A 13,681-nucleotide genomic window follows, 5' to 3' on the forward strand; every position below is an offset into this window, starting at 1 on the left:
GCCGTTGCCGGGTTGTTTCCCCTTTCCGTTGGCGGCTCCGCCCACTCGGGGGCGGGGCCTCGCCGGCGTTCCAGGGGGCGGGGGAAGAGGGGCTATGCGGAAGTTCAACCGGTGAAGCTTCACCCCTTTAGGAGCCAGGATGGTGAGGAAGCATTATTATTTATATTTATATTTATATTTATATTATTTATATTTATATTTATATACACACACACACATTTATACATATATGAATAATATAATAAATATAAAGAAATATAAAAAATAAAATAATAATAAAATAACATGATGTATAATTGTATGTTAGTTCATTATGTATTGACCTATTAATATAATAATCAGATAATATAAGTATATTATAATAGTATATTTTATATACTGTTATTTTTTGTTGTTTTTGTTGTTAGTTGCGAAGTCCTGTCTGACCATCACGACACCATGGAAATAAATATATTATCTGATAATTTATTGTAGTAGTAACACAGTTCATAATGAATGAATGTGCAATGAATGTGCCATATGTACATTAGTATATTTTATATTCTGTATTTTTATATTTATAATATAAAATGATATTTTAACAAAATGATTAGTGTTATTTTAATATTAACTAACTTTACTACTATATAATACACTATTATTAACTGTTTAAGAGCCATGTTTCACAACAAGGCATTTTAAATCACAACCTAATAGCATTTAAAAGCCGTTGTATCTAATTTCACAGGTACCACAGGTCATTATGGTGTATTGACAGGCCATAATTCGCATGAGTTCATAATAATCAAGAATTATTCTGGTAAAATGTTCGATTCATTTGCAGTAGGCCTTTGCTGTAACCTCCTCAGCCCCTCCGTCAGAATCAATTCACCAGCCCCAAATTTTGCAGTCAAACGCAACTTCCTAATAACTCAAAACCCTGATTTAAAACTGGCATTTGTTTTTTTTTCTCAAGGGAAACAATCCATCGCTGATCCCAAATCCAACCAGTGGGACCACTGCTCCCATCATCCACAGACAGCTCAGCCTGCAGTTGGGATTATTGGCTTTATATGACAAAGCAAAGAAACAGACCAACTCGTAAAGTCTCTTTTTATTGGCATTCTGCAAATGAACATCCAGGCACGTTCAAAAGCCCTCCGATCCTAGTTTTCATGATCAATAAATGAAGAAATGGGTTTGATGGCAGCAAATTGGAAAGTCACTGAGGGATATTTTGAAGAAGACTAGCAGGTCTCAATCTTGGCAACTAAGACGGGTAGACATCAACTCCCGGAATTCCCCAGCCAGCATGAATTCTGGGAATTGAAGTCCACCCTTGCTGACTGAGGAATTCGGGGAACTGAAGTCCTCCCATTTTAAACATATCAATGAGGATTAGGAGAAGCTGAAACTGGAAAATTGTTGGCAATAAAAACCCAAGTTTAATTACCCCCAATTTTTATGATGGGTTGTGATACGAAAATTGGTTTGGAGAAAGAAGATGGACACCTGGCTACAAGAAACCCCTGCAAAATTCTGGGTGCAAAAAAGTTGGGGTCCCTATCTCTCTTTTCTGAGATTTTCAGTCTAGGTCTGGACCCGGTCATGTCCATTTGTCCAAGGCTTAAGAAAATTCATCAATCCATCAGAAAAGAGCTGGAAGGGACCTTGAAGGAGACCCTATACTATTTCAGACAGGTGGCTGTCCAATCTTTTCTGCGCGGGACAAGCCTTACCGGGCCGCTGGTTGCTGGGCGCCGCCATCTTTTTTGGTAAAAAGTGCTTCTGGTGAGCTTTTCCGGTAGAAAGCTCACCGGAAGTGCTTTTCAAATCAAAAGATGGCGGCATGCACGCTCAGTGAGCTTTCGTGTAGAAAGCCATTTCTGCAGCTCACCGAAAAATATCAATCCTGACACAGCAGATCTGAAGGCTGGATCCATTTAGAGGTCAAAAAAGTGGCGACCAGATGGAGACATTGCCAGCCCCTCGAGGTTGGATCCTGCCTTACTATTTCGCGGGGGCTGTAATCTTTTCTTAAAGACCTCCAGTGATGGAGTGCCCACAAAATCTCAGGAAATGTCCTTTGAAGGGAGTGGGTAGGGCCGCCTCCGCCTTAAAATGCTGTAAAATCAATCCTGACACAGCAGATCTGAAGGCTGGATCCATTTAGAGGTCAAAGAGACAGAGGAGACATTGCCAGCCCCAAGGATAATTTCATTTTCTGGCAATGATCGAGAGTGCATTAAGCCGACTGTTACTGTAAAAGTGGAAAGCCAGCAAAAAGGAAAAAAAGGAAGGAGGCCATTCTTATAGATTTGGGAAAGGGAGAGAGGGAGGGAGCAAGGAGGCGAGGAAAGCAGGAAGAAGAGAAAAGGGAGGAAGGAAGGAATAGGGGAGAGGGAAGGAAGGAATAAGAGAGAGAAGGAAGGAAGGAATAAGGGAGAGAGAAGGAAGGAATAAGGGAAGGAAGGAATAAGGGAGAGGGAAGGAAAGAATAAGGGAGAGAGAAGGAAGGAAGGAATAAGGGAAGAAAGGAAGGAATAAGGGAGAGGGAAGGAAAGAATAAGGGAGAGAGACGGAAGGAAGGAATAAGGGAGAGAGAAGGAAGGAAGGAATAAGGGAAGAAAGGAAGGAATAAAGGGAGAGGGAAGGAAAGAATAAGGGAGAGGGAAGGAAGGAATAAGGGAAGGAAGGAAGGAATAAGGGAAGGAAGGAAGGAATAAGGGGGAGGAATGAAAGAATAAGGGAAAGAAGGAAGGTAGGAATAAGGGAGAGAAGGAAGGAAAGAATAAGGGAGAGAAGGAAGAAATAAGGGAAAGAGAAGGAAGGAAGGAATAAGAGAGAGAAGGAAGGAAAGAATAAGGGAGAGAAGGAAGAAATAAGGGAAAGAGAAGGAAGGAAGGAATAAGGGAGAGAGAAGGAAGGAAGGAATGAGAGAGAAGGAAGGAAGAATAAGGGAGAGAAGGAAGAAATAAGGAAAGAGAAGGAAGGGAGGAAGGGTAGAGGGATAGATTGAAGGTGGTCCAATCGGAGAAGAGAGGGCGTGGCTGGGACAGAGCATGAGCGAATGGACAGCTGGAGCGGAGAGGCGGTAGGAATACAAGACAGCGGTTGGAGAAAAGGAAGGGAAAGCTGCTCTTCCATTGGTCGGCGCCTAGCACCGCGACTGAGGCGGCCTGGATCTCGCGAGACGTCCCGCAGCGCGCGAAATGCGCACGGGAGGCGCTGGGTCCACGAGCCTGGGATGGCGATGAGGAAAGGCGGCGGCGGCGGCGGCGGCTGGAGGCGCCGGTGGGCTGCGGCGCCCCCGGCAGAAGACGGCGAGAGGGAGACCCCTCGGTGAGGAAGGCCCCCTCCTAGCCGGGGCTCGGTAACAGGCAGTCCTCGAACTTACGACCACCGTTTCTGTTGCTAAGTGAGACACGGGTTAAGGGAGCTCGGCCCCATTTTCCCACTTCTCTCGCACAGTTGTTAAGTGAACCACTGCAGTTGCTAAATTAGCAGCACAGTTGTTAAGCGAATCCAGCTTCCCCCATTGAATTTGCTTGCTGGGAGGTCGCAAAAGGGGATCTCGTGGCTACTGCAACCGTCATAAGTATGAGTCAGTTTCCAGGTGTCTGAATTTATGATCCCCTGACCCTGGGGATGGAGCCATGGTCGTTAAGTGTGAAAAACAACGGTCCTGAATCACTTTCCCCGGGTGCTGTTGTAACTTCGAACGGTCACTAAACAGATCAAGCCGAGGGCTGCCTGGATTCCTTTCAACTTGCATTGATTTCCAATAGGTTGTTAACTGTGGTTCAAGGCACTTTGTGTGATTGTGCTGCTTTCCCTGAATACAGGTATAGGTATAGGTAGTCCTCGACTTTCAACAGTCCATTTAGTGGCCACTCAAAGTTACGATGGCACTGAAGAAAGTGAGCTATGACTGTTTTCCATCCTTACGACTGTTGCAGCATCCCCATGGTCACGTGATTTACAAGTGCTTGGCAACTGACTCATATTTATGACTGTCACAGTGTCCCTGGGTGATCCCATTTTGCGACCTGCTAAGCGAAGTCAAGAGGGAAACCAGATTCATTAACAACCGTGTTACTAATTGAAGAGCTGCCACGATTCTCTTAACAACACTGGCGAGAAAAGTTTGTAAAATGGGACAAAAGTCACTTAGAACGAATTTCTCACTTAACAACATAAATGTTGGGCTTGATTGTGGTCATAAGTTGAGGAATGCCTATATATCCCTGTCTTAGCTACCTAGTGATTTGCCCCCCAAAAGACCTTTTTCAGGGTTAGGGCGTTGGCTTCTCTGAGACTTAAACAAATTGGGTCAAAATTTGTTTGCAGGAATTGGGTATGTCTAGTTTAAAGAAAAGAAGGACTAGAGGAGACATGACAGCAGTCTTCCAGTATCTCAGGGGTTGCCCCAAAGAAGAGGGAGTCAAGCTATTCTGCAAAGCACCTGAAAGGCAGGACAAGAAGCAATGGGTGGAAACTAATCGGGGAGAAACGCAACCTGGAACTAAGAAGACATTTCCCAACATTGAGAACAATTAACCAGTGGAACAGCTTGCCACCAGAAATCATGGGCGCTCCATCACGGGAGGTTTTTAAGAAGAGACTGGATAGTCACTTGTCTGAGATGGTGTAGGGTTTCTTTCCTAAGCAGGGGGTTGGACTAGAAGACCTCCAAGGTCCCTTCCAACTCCGTTATTCCATTCTGTTCAAAATATTTTCCTTTTCTTGCCACAGGGATGAAGGCTCCTCCGTTTCAGCGCTTCGGCGTTTAGAGCGCAGCCAGTGGACGGACAAAATCGATGCGCTGTTTGGATTTGAGCGAATGAAGGAGCCCGCGGAAAGGACGGGGTGGTTGATCAACATGCACCCGGTGGGAACCTCCTCCTTTCCCTTCATTTATTTATTACGATTGTGATTTGTGACCTTCCCAGCCAGTTCCCAACAAAAACCATTAGTTGGATCCACTTCAGCGTGGTGATTCGCTTAATGACTGCAGTAAAAATGTGTTATGCAAGACATTGAGCTGATAGAATAGTATGTTAGGAGAATGTGATTTTCTAATGAAATGGCTTTAGTAACCTTGTTATTTTTAGACAGAGATTTTGGATGAAGATAAACGCTTGGTCAGTGCTGTGGATTATTATTTCATTCAAGAGGATGGAAGTAGATTCAAGGTCAGTAGTGTCTTTAAAATGGGACCTTTTAAAGGGGACATTTATCCATGGGTACATTTTAAAAGTACTGCTTGGAATTTGGAGGAAGGTTAGATATGCGATGAATGGGATTGTAGAGCATACATGTTAATACATAATAATACATAACGCAGGTTGTTTCTTGGACTATATTGTCTGGAAGTTATACTGTGTCTCACCTAGAGCCACAGGCAACTTATGACTCCAATTAATCAAAATACAATCACCTATAAAATCTGTGTGAATCGATCTTTCTGACTTCTCTGGTTGCTTTATCATTCACTAAACACTTTCCTGTCTTCAGTGCAAAAATGCCTCCCATTTTATAGATGGACAATTGGCCTCAGAAGTGTAGCTTAGGTTAAACTGGTAAGAAAGAAACATGACCTATTTGTCAAACATTGGAAACTCACGTTGTTTACTTGGTTCTCTCTCCTAGGTGGCTTTGCCCTATAAACCATACTTCTACATTGCAGCCCAAAAGGTTAGTCTAATCTGCAGTTGCAACCCAGGAGGGGTTTCAAGCCTTAAGCTGTTTGGACTTCGGTCCACTGTAATATCACTCTTTGAGTAGACATTGTACAAATACTTCATGTGTGACCGTACCTTAGAAGTAGTAAATTGTAAGTAAGAAATTCCTTAATGATTATGGTATATGATCATATCTGCTAGTGCCTTATGCACTGAGAAATTTGTGTGTTTATACACACATAATACATACAGTGCGTGCGTGTGTGTATGAAGGCTTCAAGAATATATTAACAATGACAAACAGCCTTTTTCTGAAAGTTTGCTGGCCATCAATTGCAGCTGGGTGACGTCTGTGCTTTAATAGTATCTTACTTCAATGAAACAATAGCTAGAAAAGATCAGCTCATCATTCCTTCGTCCTTTGCAGATGTACAGAAAATTTCTTATAAGCTCTTCTGCTCAGGTAGAATTTGAATGGTTGTAGAAATAAGTTCTCCTTAAGCCAATTTATTATAAAATGTCTTTTTTTTTTTTTAGAGTTGTGACCGAGAAGTATCATCCTTCCTTTCCAAGAAATTCCAGGGGAAAATAGCAAAATTGGAAATTGTCCCCAAAGAGGATCTGGACTTGGTGAGAAATGGATTCAATAAGTTTTATTTTAATGTTGTGGAAGCTTTACCTAAAGTTGTAGCGTGATAAGCCTGGCCTATTTTGTTTTCGTTATATTTTTGAGGGACGTGAAGAGGAAATGAGAATGTTCCTGAGAAACTTATTATTGTTCCTATGTCCCATTCTTGCGCTACTTTCCTCCACCACTCTGTCTAGTGCAGGGGTCCCCAAACTTGCCAACTTTAAGACTTGTGGACTTCAACTCCCAGAGTCCCATCACTTGCTGAGGAATTCTGGGAGTTGAAGTCCACAAGTTTTAAATTTGCCAAGTTTGGAGACCTCTGGTCTAGTGGGTCTACAGCAAACACTGTTTTTTGTATGCAGTGAAGATCAGAACTCTGTTTTTGGCTTCTGCAGTTAAGATACCAAGAATCCTGTGGCAGATGTTGGCATAAGGCTTTTGCCACAGAGTTAAGAGAATTGTTCCTAGTTAACAACAAGAATGAGGATGGGGCTGTGGCCTGTATGAGCGTAACAAAATAGTAACATTCTATGCTTTTGATCCCATGTTGCTTTTATTACATTGTGTCTCTAGCTCTGTTAATTTGATATGGTAGTCGTAATAGAACTAAATTTAAATATCCATCAAAACTAAAGGCAGACAGGTTTATGACTTAACAGTCATTAAAAACAAGCAGGAAGTGGAATCCTTTGCCAGGGCTGAAGAGATTGGACAAATTCACAGAAGATCAAACTAAGAAGCTGTGAGATGGCTCATTCCTTCTTCCAGGATCACAGATAACATGTCTTTCCAACAAGCTCCCATAATTTATCCTAGAGATAAATGGCTGCTATTGAATTCAGAGTATCTTTGTTTGGCTGTCAGACAGGGCTGCAGTGATTTCCAAAACACAAAAGTTGCCCTAGCCTCATTTGGTTCAGCTACTGTATTTGTAAAAGCATTCTTCTGTACTCCATATGGTGGTCTTATATTGCTTTGATCTCATGCTCCATGCATCTCTATGAATCAATCTCTCAAAAGTTTGAGCCTTTTCTTTTCTTTTAGCCCAATCACTTGGTTGGCCTGAAACGAAGTTATATCAAGCTTTCTTTCAACACCGTGGATGACCTGATAAAAGTCCGCAGGGAGATTACCCCTGCGGTCAAGAAAAATAGAGAACGGGACCAAGCTTTGGACACTTACACCACCTTGCTGACTAGGTAGGATAGTCCAACAATAGTCCCAGCACATAGCGCTTATAAGCAGCATCCAGAATAACAGGAAGCTTACTTCCTGTTATCTTCTCGGTTGTCCTCACCACTCTCTGTATGGGCTTTCTATCTGAGGCACTGCTGCCACCAAACCAAGCAGGCAGTCAGTTTGTTAAGACGCTCTCAACCCCTCTCAGTTGGAGGCAAAATCCTTGGGGAAACATCCTTTAAAATCAAAGCATCTGTGGATTGCAGTTGGATATAAAGATGAGTCACGGTTTCTGTTCTGCTGTGTTGCAGCCACGCTTTGCCTGTTCTCAGCATGCAAGGAAATAAAACAGACTGGTTGTTGTTGTTTTTTCTAGCGCTCTCACTGGGCACAGCTTGAACCATGAGGAGGAGCCCTCAAAGAAGACCGCAGACCAGATGGACAACATCATAGACATGCGGGAATATGACGTGCCCTACCACATCCGTCTGTCCATCGATCTGAAGATTAACGTGGTAAGTGTGTGATCTGCCCTCTCACGTAATCCCCGGTGACCAGGATCACAGGAGGTGCAATATTAAATTCCTAATTTCTACCTCATCTTAATCCTGTTGGGTCCTCTTATCCTTTAACAGGCTCTCTGGTACAACGTTCACCACAGAGGCAGCAGTTTTCCTCCTGAGATTATTCGACGGGATGACATGGTAGAGCGACCTGTGAGTATCTCTGCAGAGGCTCCCCAGAAACCTCTCTAAAATCCCTAGGGCCTAGGCTTTGAAATATGGCTGTCAGGGCTCCGGCATCCACCCCCATTTAAATCACAAGTCTCTAGCCGCATCTCTCAGAGTTTTAAAAGAAGATTTATTAGGAGTGAACATGCCGGTGCTACCTGGGTGCAGCCGACTCAGATACATCACTCATTTCACCCTTGACCCTGGTCTTCCCCAACCCCCTCGATGTATATTCTCCAATGAGACACATCTATAGCCAAGAATCATCAATCATGCTTTCCAGTAATAATCTTGCGCGCCAGAAGCTTCGGCCACCTAGCAATTATCTAGGGAATGCACTACTTCCCCCACTCCCTTTCTGCTGGCAACGCTAAAAGACCCGAGAAATATTTTTGAGTTGACATTCGGCTCCCCTCACTTCTTGAAGGTGACCCGTGCAACCTTGTTACAAGGCAATCGGCTTGGAGGTTCCTACTCCTTACCCAAGATGCCTCTGATAAGGGGTAGCCCTTCCACTTGATTAAATATGTCTCCTGTGCCACCACAATTCCCTGCTCCTCATCATGGGTTTGCCCCCCCCCCCCCCCATGACCACGGGTATAATATTTTTGAGTTGAGAATGATGGCCTTGACTTTTTGCCCCTTTCCTTCTAGGACCCTGTGGTTCTTGCCTTTGACATCGAGACTACGAAACTCCCTTTAAAATTTCCCGATGCAGAAACAGACCAGATCATGATGATCTCCTACATGATTGATGGCCAGGTGATTTGTGGTCCCTGTAATTTAGTCATGAGATTGCAAAAAGTGCCGTTTACTTGAGCAGCTCCAGGGATCTCTAGGGTGGCCCAGCAGCAAAGGATGCAAGCATGAAGCCAGTTGTGTCGTTCCGTATTTGTCAAAGGAAGTTTGCAAACTGCACTGCAGAAGAAAGATGCTTACAAGGCGACTGGAGATGCGTTTGTGCATGGCGTACCTTTAAAACCCCGTTCTCTTACATGGCTCAGGATTTGGTCCAGTATAACAACTGGAATCCTATAGAAAAGAATAAGAATGAGACTGCTACTAACTCGGCTCTGAAAGAAGTCATGAATCGGGGAGAGGAATTGCAGACTTTTCTGGCCAGAAAGGTTGGAAATTTGGAGTGGGAGTCTCGAGTCTTGCGATGGCTTTCTTTGATCAGCTGATTCCGTTCTTCCCTTTTCCTCAAGTTCACAGAAGCCCAGGTTTCTTCCTTCCTTCCCCAGCTTCTGGTCTGCGGCCCACTAAGGGGCCTTGAGGTGTTTGCGTGCGTATGCTGTTCAAAGGAATGCGGCTATGCGCACTTGTGTTCGCTTGCCAGCCACTCGTGCAAAACCATCCCTAACGTGTCTTTTTTTCAAGAGGCAATTGGACCTTTCTGGTTTTTCCTTTGAAGAGGTTTCACTTCTCCGAGAAGCTTCTTCAGTTCTCGGTTCAGTTCTTCTTCAGAGCTGAAGAAGCTTCTCAGAGGAGAAGCGAAACCTCTTCAAAGAAAAACCAGAAAGTCCAGTTGCCTTCTGAAAAAAAAAACCCCACCTTTGGGACAACCATGACCTGGATGATGGAGAATCTCTATAGACATTCCCACCTCCCGCTGGTTTTTTGGGGGAACTCTGATTTAGATGGTGACGCACGCGTCGGATGAGGAAAGCGGGAAGGGGTGCCAGACTCCGGCGTTGCACTGTTCCAAATCAATTATCTCGAGAGGACGAGCTGGCTGATGCAACATTCTGTGGCATCTCTTCCTCTTTGTGTGTTTCAGGGATACTTGATCACAAACCGGGAGATTGTTTCGGAAGACATAGAAGATTTCGAATTTACTCCCAAACCCGAGTATGAGGGCCCGTTCTGTGTATTCAACGAACCTGATGAGGTGAGCTTTCTTTTTCTCTTCTTATCCTTACATCTGTCAATTAAGTGGCTACTTAACTACACAAGTCAGTTTTTGATGAAATATCATTAATCTAATTGAATATGTACATGCACTTTAGATAGATTGATAGATAAATAGATGATAGATAGAAGATAGATGACAGATAGATAGGTAGAAGATAGATAGATAGATAGATAGATAGATAGATAGATAGATAGATAGATAGATAGATAGATAGATAGATAGATGACAGATAGATAGGTAGAAGATAGATGACAGATAGATAGGTAGAAGGAAGGTAGGTAGGTAGGTAGGTAGGTAGATAGATAGATAGATAGATAGATAGATAGATAGATAGATAGATGAGATGATAGATAAGATGATAGATGACAGATAGATAGGTAGATGACAAATAGATGATAGATAGATAGAAGATAGATGACATACAGACAGATAGATAGATGATAGACAGATAGAATCACCCACCAGGCCCAGAAACATTCAGGCATGGTTGTTTGCAGAGGCTCATGAATCAAGTCTCTAAATGACACACTTTGTTTTGTTTTCTTTTTTTAAAAACCAGGCTCATCTTATCCAGAGATGGTTTGAACATGTTCAAGAAACCAAGCCAACTATCATGGTGACATACAACGGAGACTTCTTTGACTGGTGAGAATCAGATCTTATGAAGTCTGCTCCCCCCTACACGATTAGGTGTGGAGATAAACTTATCCCGAGTAATCCTTGGGTCCATGGAAAGAAACAGTCTCTAAAAGCCACGTGGAATCTAGCCTGCGAGCTCACCCCTCCTTGTTGACTTAAAAGGGCCTCATCCTTACTCAAGAGAAACAAAGGTGCATGTTGAATGTTTAAATAATAATAATCTGGAGGATGGAAAGAACACCCCAAATATGTCCACTTAACCTGGAATGCTACGGCTTAGTGGTATTCCTATGGAAAAGGAAGTGGAATGTTGTGGAATTTTGGGAATTGAACATGAAGGCATAGAGCAGGGGTGTCAAACTTGATTTCATTGAGGGCCACATCAGGGCTGTGGTTGACCTTGGAGGGCCGGGGGGGGCAGCTTGACATCACTCGTGTCGGGGACACCTGTGATGACCAAGTGCTAAGGCGGGACTTCCCTGAGACCCTCCCTCACTCTCATAATCCTTCCTTCCTTTTCTTCCTTCCCTCTTCCTTCTCCTTCCCCTCTTTCTTTATTTTTCCTTCCTTGCTCTCTTCCCACCTTCCCTTCTTTTTCTTTGTCCTTCCTCTTTCCCTTCCTCCTTTCCAGTCCCTTCTCGCATGCTCCAGTGCAAAAGGGGAAACATTTCTCCTTTTTTCTTTTCTTTTCGAGTTTGTTTGGCTAGCCCTCTGCCAGCGAATACAGGGGCCGGGGGAGGCATATACCCCCAAGCTCTGTTTTTTGCTGGCAGAGGCACCGCGGGCCAGTTCTTTGCCGTTTCCAGGCCAGCCCTGCGAACCAGATCTAAGCACCCCACGGGCTGGATCCAGCCCAGGCAGGGGCCTTGAGTTTGACACCCCTGACCTAGAGGAACTGAGCGGCCCGAAAGAGTCTTCTCAGTTTTCCTTTTTGTGTGTGTGTGCGTGGGGTAAAAATATTTGCTACCGTGTTGCTGCGTTCATTGTCTGATTCTGTGGCTCAACTGTCCACCTGTCCCCCAGGCCTTTTGTGGAAGCCAGAGCGGCCGTCCATGGGATGAATATGCAGCAGGAGATCGGGTTCCAAAAAGACGGCCAGGGAGAGTACAAATCCTCGCAGTGCATCCACATGGATTGTCTTCGGTAAAGGTTGCGGCTTCTCAAGCGAAGGGTGGGCTTTCCTGGAGGTCTGCCTGATAGCGTTGGCCAGTGGGGGAAAGGCCCCGTCCTCTGGCACTGCGGCTATTCTAGGGAATCATAAATAATCATCATCATAATAAACTCTCTCTATGGTTCACCTCCATCCTTTGGGTTGCGTTTCACTTTGCCATCCGTTGGCGAGCACCTGGGCGTTGTTCTTTTGACCCAAATTCTCCAGAAGTTGTGAATGCTCCAACGCTGGAAGGTTTTAAGAAGAGATTGGATGACCCATTTGTCTGAAATGGTCAAGTCGCAGGGATCTTCAAACTGGACAGCTTTAAGACTTGGGGACTTCAACCCCCAGAATTCCTCCTCCAGTCATGTGAGCTCAGGAATTCTGGGAGTTGAAGTCCACAAGTCTTAAACTTGGGCAAGTTTGAAGATCCTTGGTATAGGGTTTCCTGCCTGAGTAGGGGTTGAACTAGAAGACCTCCAAGGCCCTTTCCAACTGTTATTCTATTCTGTTCTATTCTATTCTATTCTATTCTCATTCTATTCTATTCTATTCTTTCTCATTCTATTCTATTCTATTCTATTCTTCTCATTCTATTCTGTTCTATTTTTTCTCATTCTATTCTATTCTTTCTCATTCTATTCTATTCTATTCTCATTCTATTCTGTTCTATTCTATTTTTCTCATTCTATTCTATTCTATTCTATTCTATTCTATTCTATTCTATTCTATTCTATTCTATTCTATTCTATAAGCTTCTATATAAATTTTGGAGGGGGGACTATTGAGATTATTGCACACACCCCCTTTCCCCATGAGTACCTCCCGATTTTTAACCGTTTCGGCGTTCCTCTCGGCGGGGGGGAGGGGGGGGGAGAGACAGCTACCTCCCAGTGGGCAGCCACAACTTAAAAGCAGCAGCCAAAGCGAAGCTGGGTTACGATCCCGTAGAGCTAGACCCTGAAGAGATGTGCCGAATGGCAACTGAAGAGCCTCAGGTATTTCCATCCCAGGGCAAGGTTCCCCTGACTAGATACCTTTTGGTTTGATTTGGTGAGTTTTCCCCTCCCCTAAAAGTTTTAATCTCTATATATAAAAGCGAAAGACCCCTCACGCATCATCACAAAATCTCCAGAACCGTAAAGCCTACAAACTTGAAATCTGGCACCTATGTTCCTCTTGGCGTTTAGGGGCTCACTAAGAAAGGATTTTTCGAAATGACCATCAGAGCTATTAGTATTTCCTATATTATTATTATTATTATTATTATTATTATTATTATTATTATTATTATTATTATTATTATTATTATTATTAACACGCTCTGACGTTAAGGAGTTCTACTCCCCTCCCCACCTGGAAAGAAATCTCTTCCAAATGCAAAACACAAGCAGAGGAGAGGAGGTTCAGTTTCAGTTTTACAGCATCAAGCAGCTTTAGTACAGAACAGTTGAGCTAAGCCACGCCCAGGCTCCTTGCTGTCTCCTTGCTCACACAGCAAATACTGTTTCACTTTCCAAACAGCCCTCAACTCTCACACACTGACAGGACGCTAGCCAGATGAATACCGATGGATGCTGGTAGGCAGAGGCAGAATTTCCCCCCACCTTATGTTCCTCCCTTAAAACTAAGCCCCCATCACATAGTTTCATAGCGAAGCACAGGGATCGAGCTAGTAATGACGATAAAAGAGAACACACCAAACTCAAAAGGAAAGGAAACTAAACTGAGCACCCTCCATGCCCCCTGAAAAAAATCCAGGATGCTGGT

At 43.8% G+C, this 13,681-nt stretch overlaps 1 protein-coding gene and 1 long non-coding RNA gene across 2 annotated transcripts in view; both read left to right on the top strand.

Moving 5' to 3' along the window:
* The first annotated feature begins 18 nt into the window (after window positions 1-18).
* Window positions 19-1,085, top strand: LOC148129583 (uncharacterized). Its single transcript, XR_015745237.1, has 2 exons — window positions 19-142; window positions 956-1,085. It is a non-coding gene; the product is annotated as an uncharacterized LOC148129583 (long non-coding RNA).
* A 1,930-nt stretch (window positions 1,086-3,015) lies between these two features.
* Window positions 3,016-13,681, top strand: part of POLE (DNA polymerase epsilon, catalytic subunit) — a 41,567-nt gene continuing 30,901 nt past the window's right edge. The window contains exons 1-14 of the mRNA XM_087942569.1: window positions 3,016-3,321; window positions 4,735-4,870; window positions 5,094-5,174; window positions 5,632-5,676; window positions 6,201-6,293; window positions 7,339-7,493; window positions 7,850-7,988; window positions 8,109-8,189; window positions 8,859-8,966; window positions 9,985-10,095; window positions 10,679-10,764; window positions 11,782-11,901; window positions 12,140-12,141; window positions 12,779-12,909. Of these exons, the coding sequence (XP_087798695.1) occupies window positions 3,050-3,321; window positions 4,735-4,870; window positions 5,094-5,174; window positions 5,632-5,676; window positions 6,201-6,293; window positions 7,339-7,493; window positions 7,850-7,988; window positions 8,109-8,189; window positions 8,859-8,966; window positions 9,985-10,095; window positions 10,679-10,764; window positions 11,782-11,901; window positions 12,140-12,141; window positions 12,779-12,909 (1,560 nt within the window). The 5' untranslated portion in view covers window positions 3,016-3,049. The remainder of the gene's footprint in view (window positions 3,322-4,734; window positions 4,871-5,093; window positions 5,175-5,631; window positions 5,677-6,200; window positions 6,294-7,338; window positions 7,494-7,849; window positions 7,989-8,108; window positions 8,190-8,858; window positions 8,967-9,984; window positions 10,096-10,678; window positions 10,765-11,781; window positions 11,902-12,139; window positions 12,142-12,778; window positions 12,910-13,681) is intronic.

The sequence above is a fragment of the Notechis scutatus genome, chromosome 13, assembly GCF_049901735.1.
Source record: "Notechis scutatus isolate UNSWTSFEM ecotype Mainland chromosome 13, rNotScu1.2, whole genome shotgun sequence".
Taxonomy (NCBI): Eukaryota; Metazoa; Chordata; class Lepidosauria; order Squamata; family Elapidae; genus Notechis; species Notechis scutatus.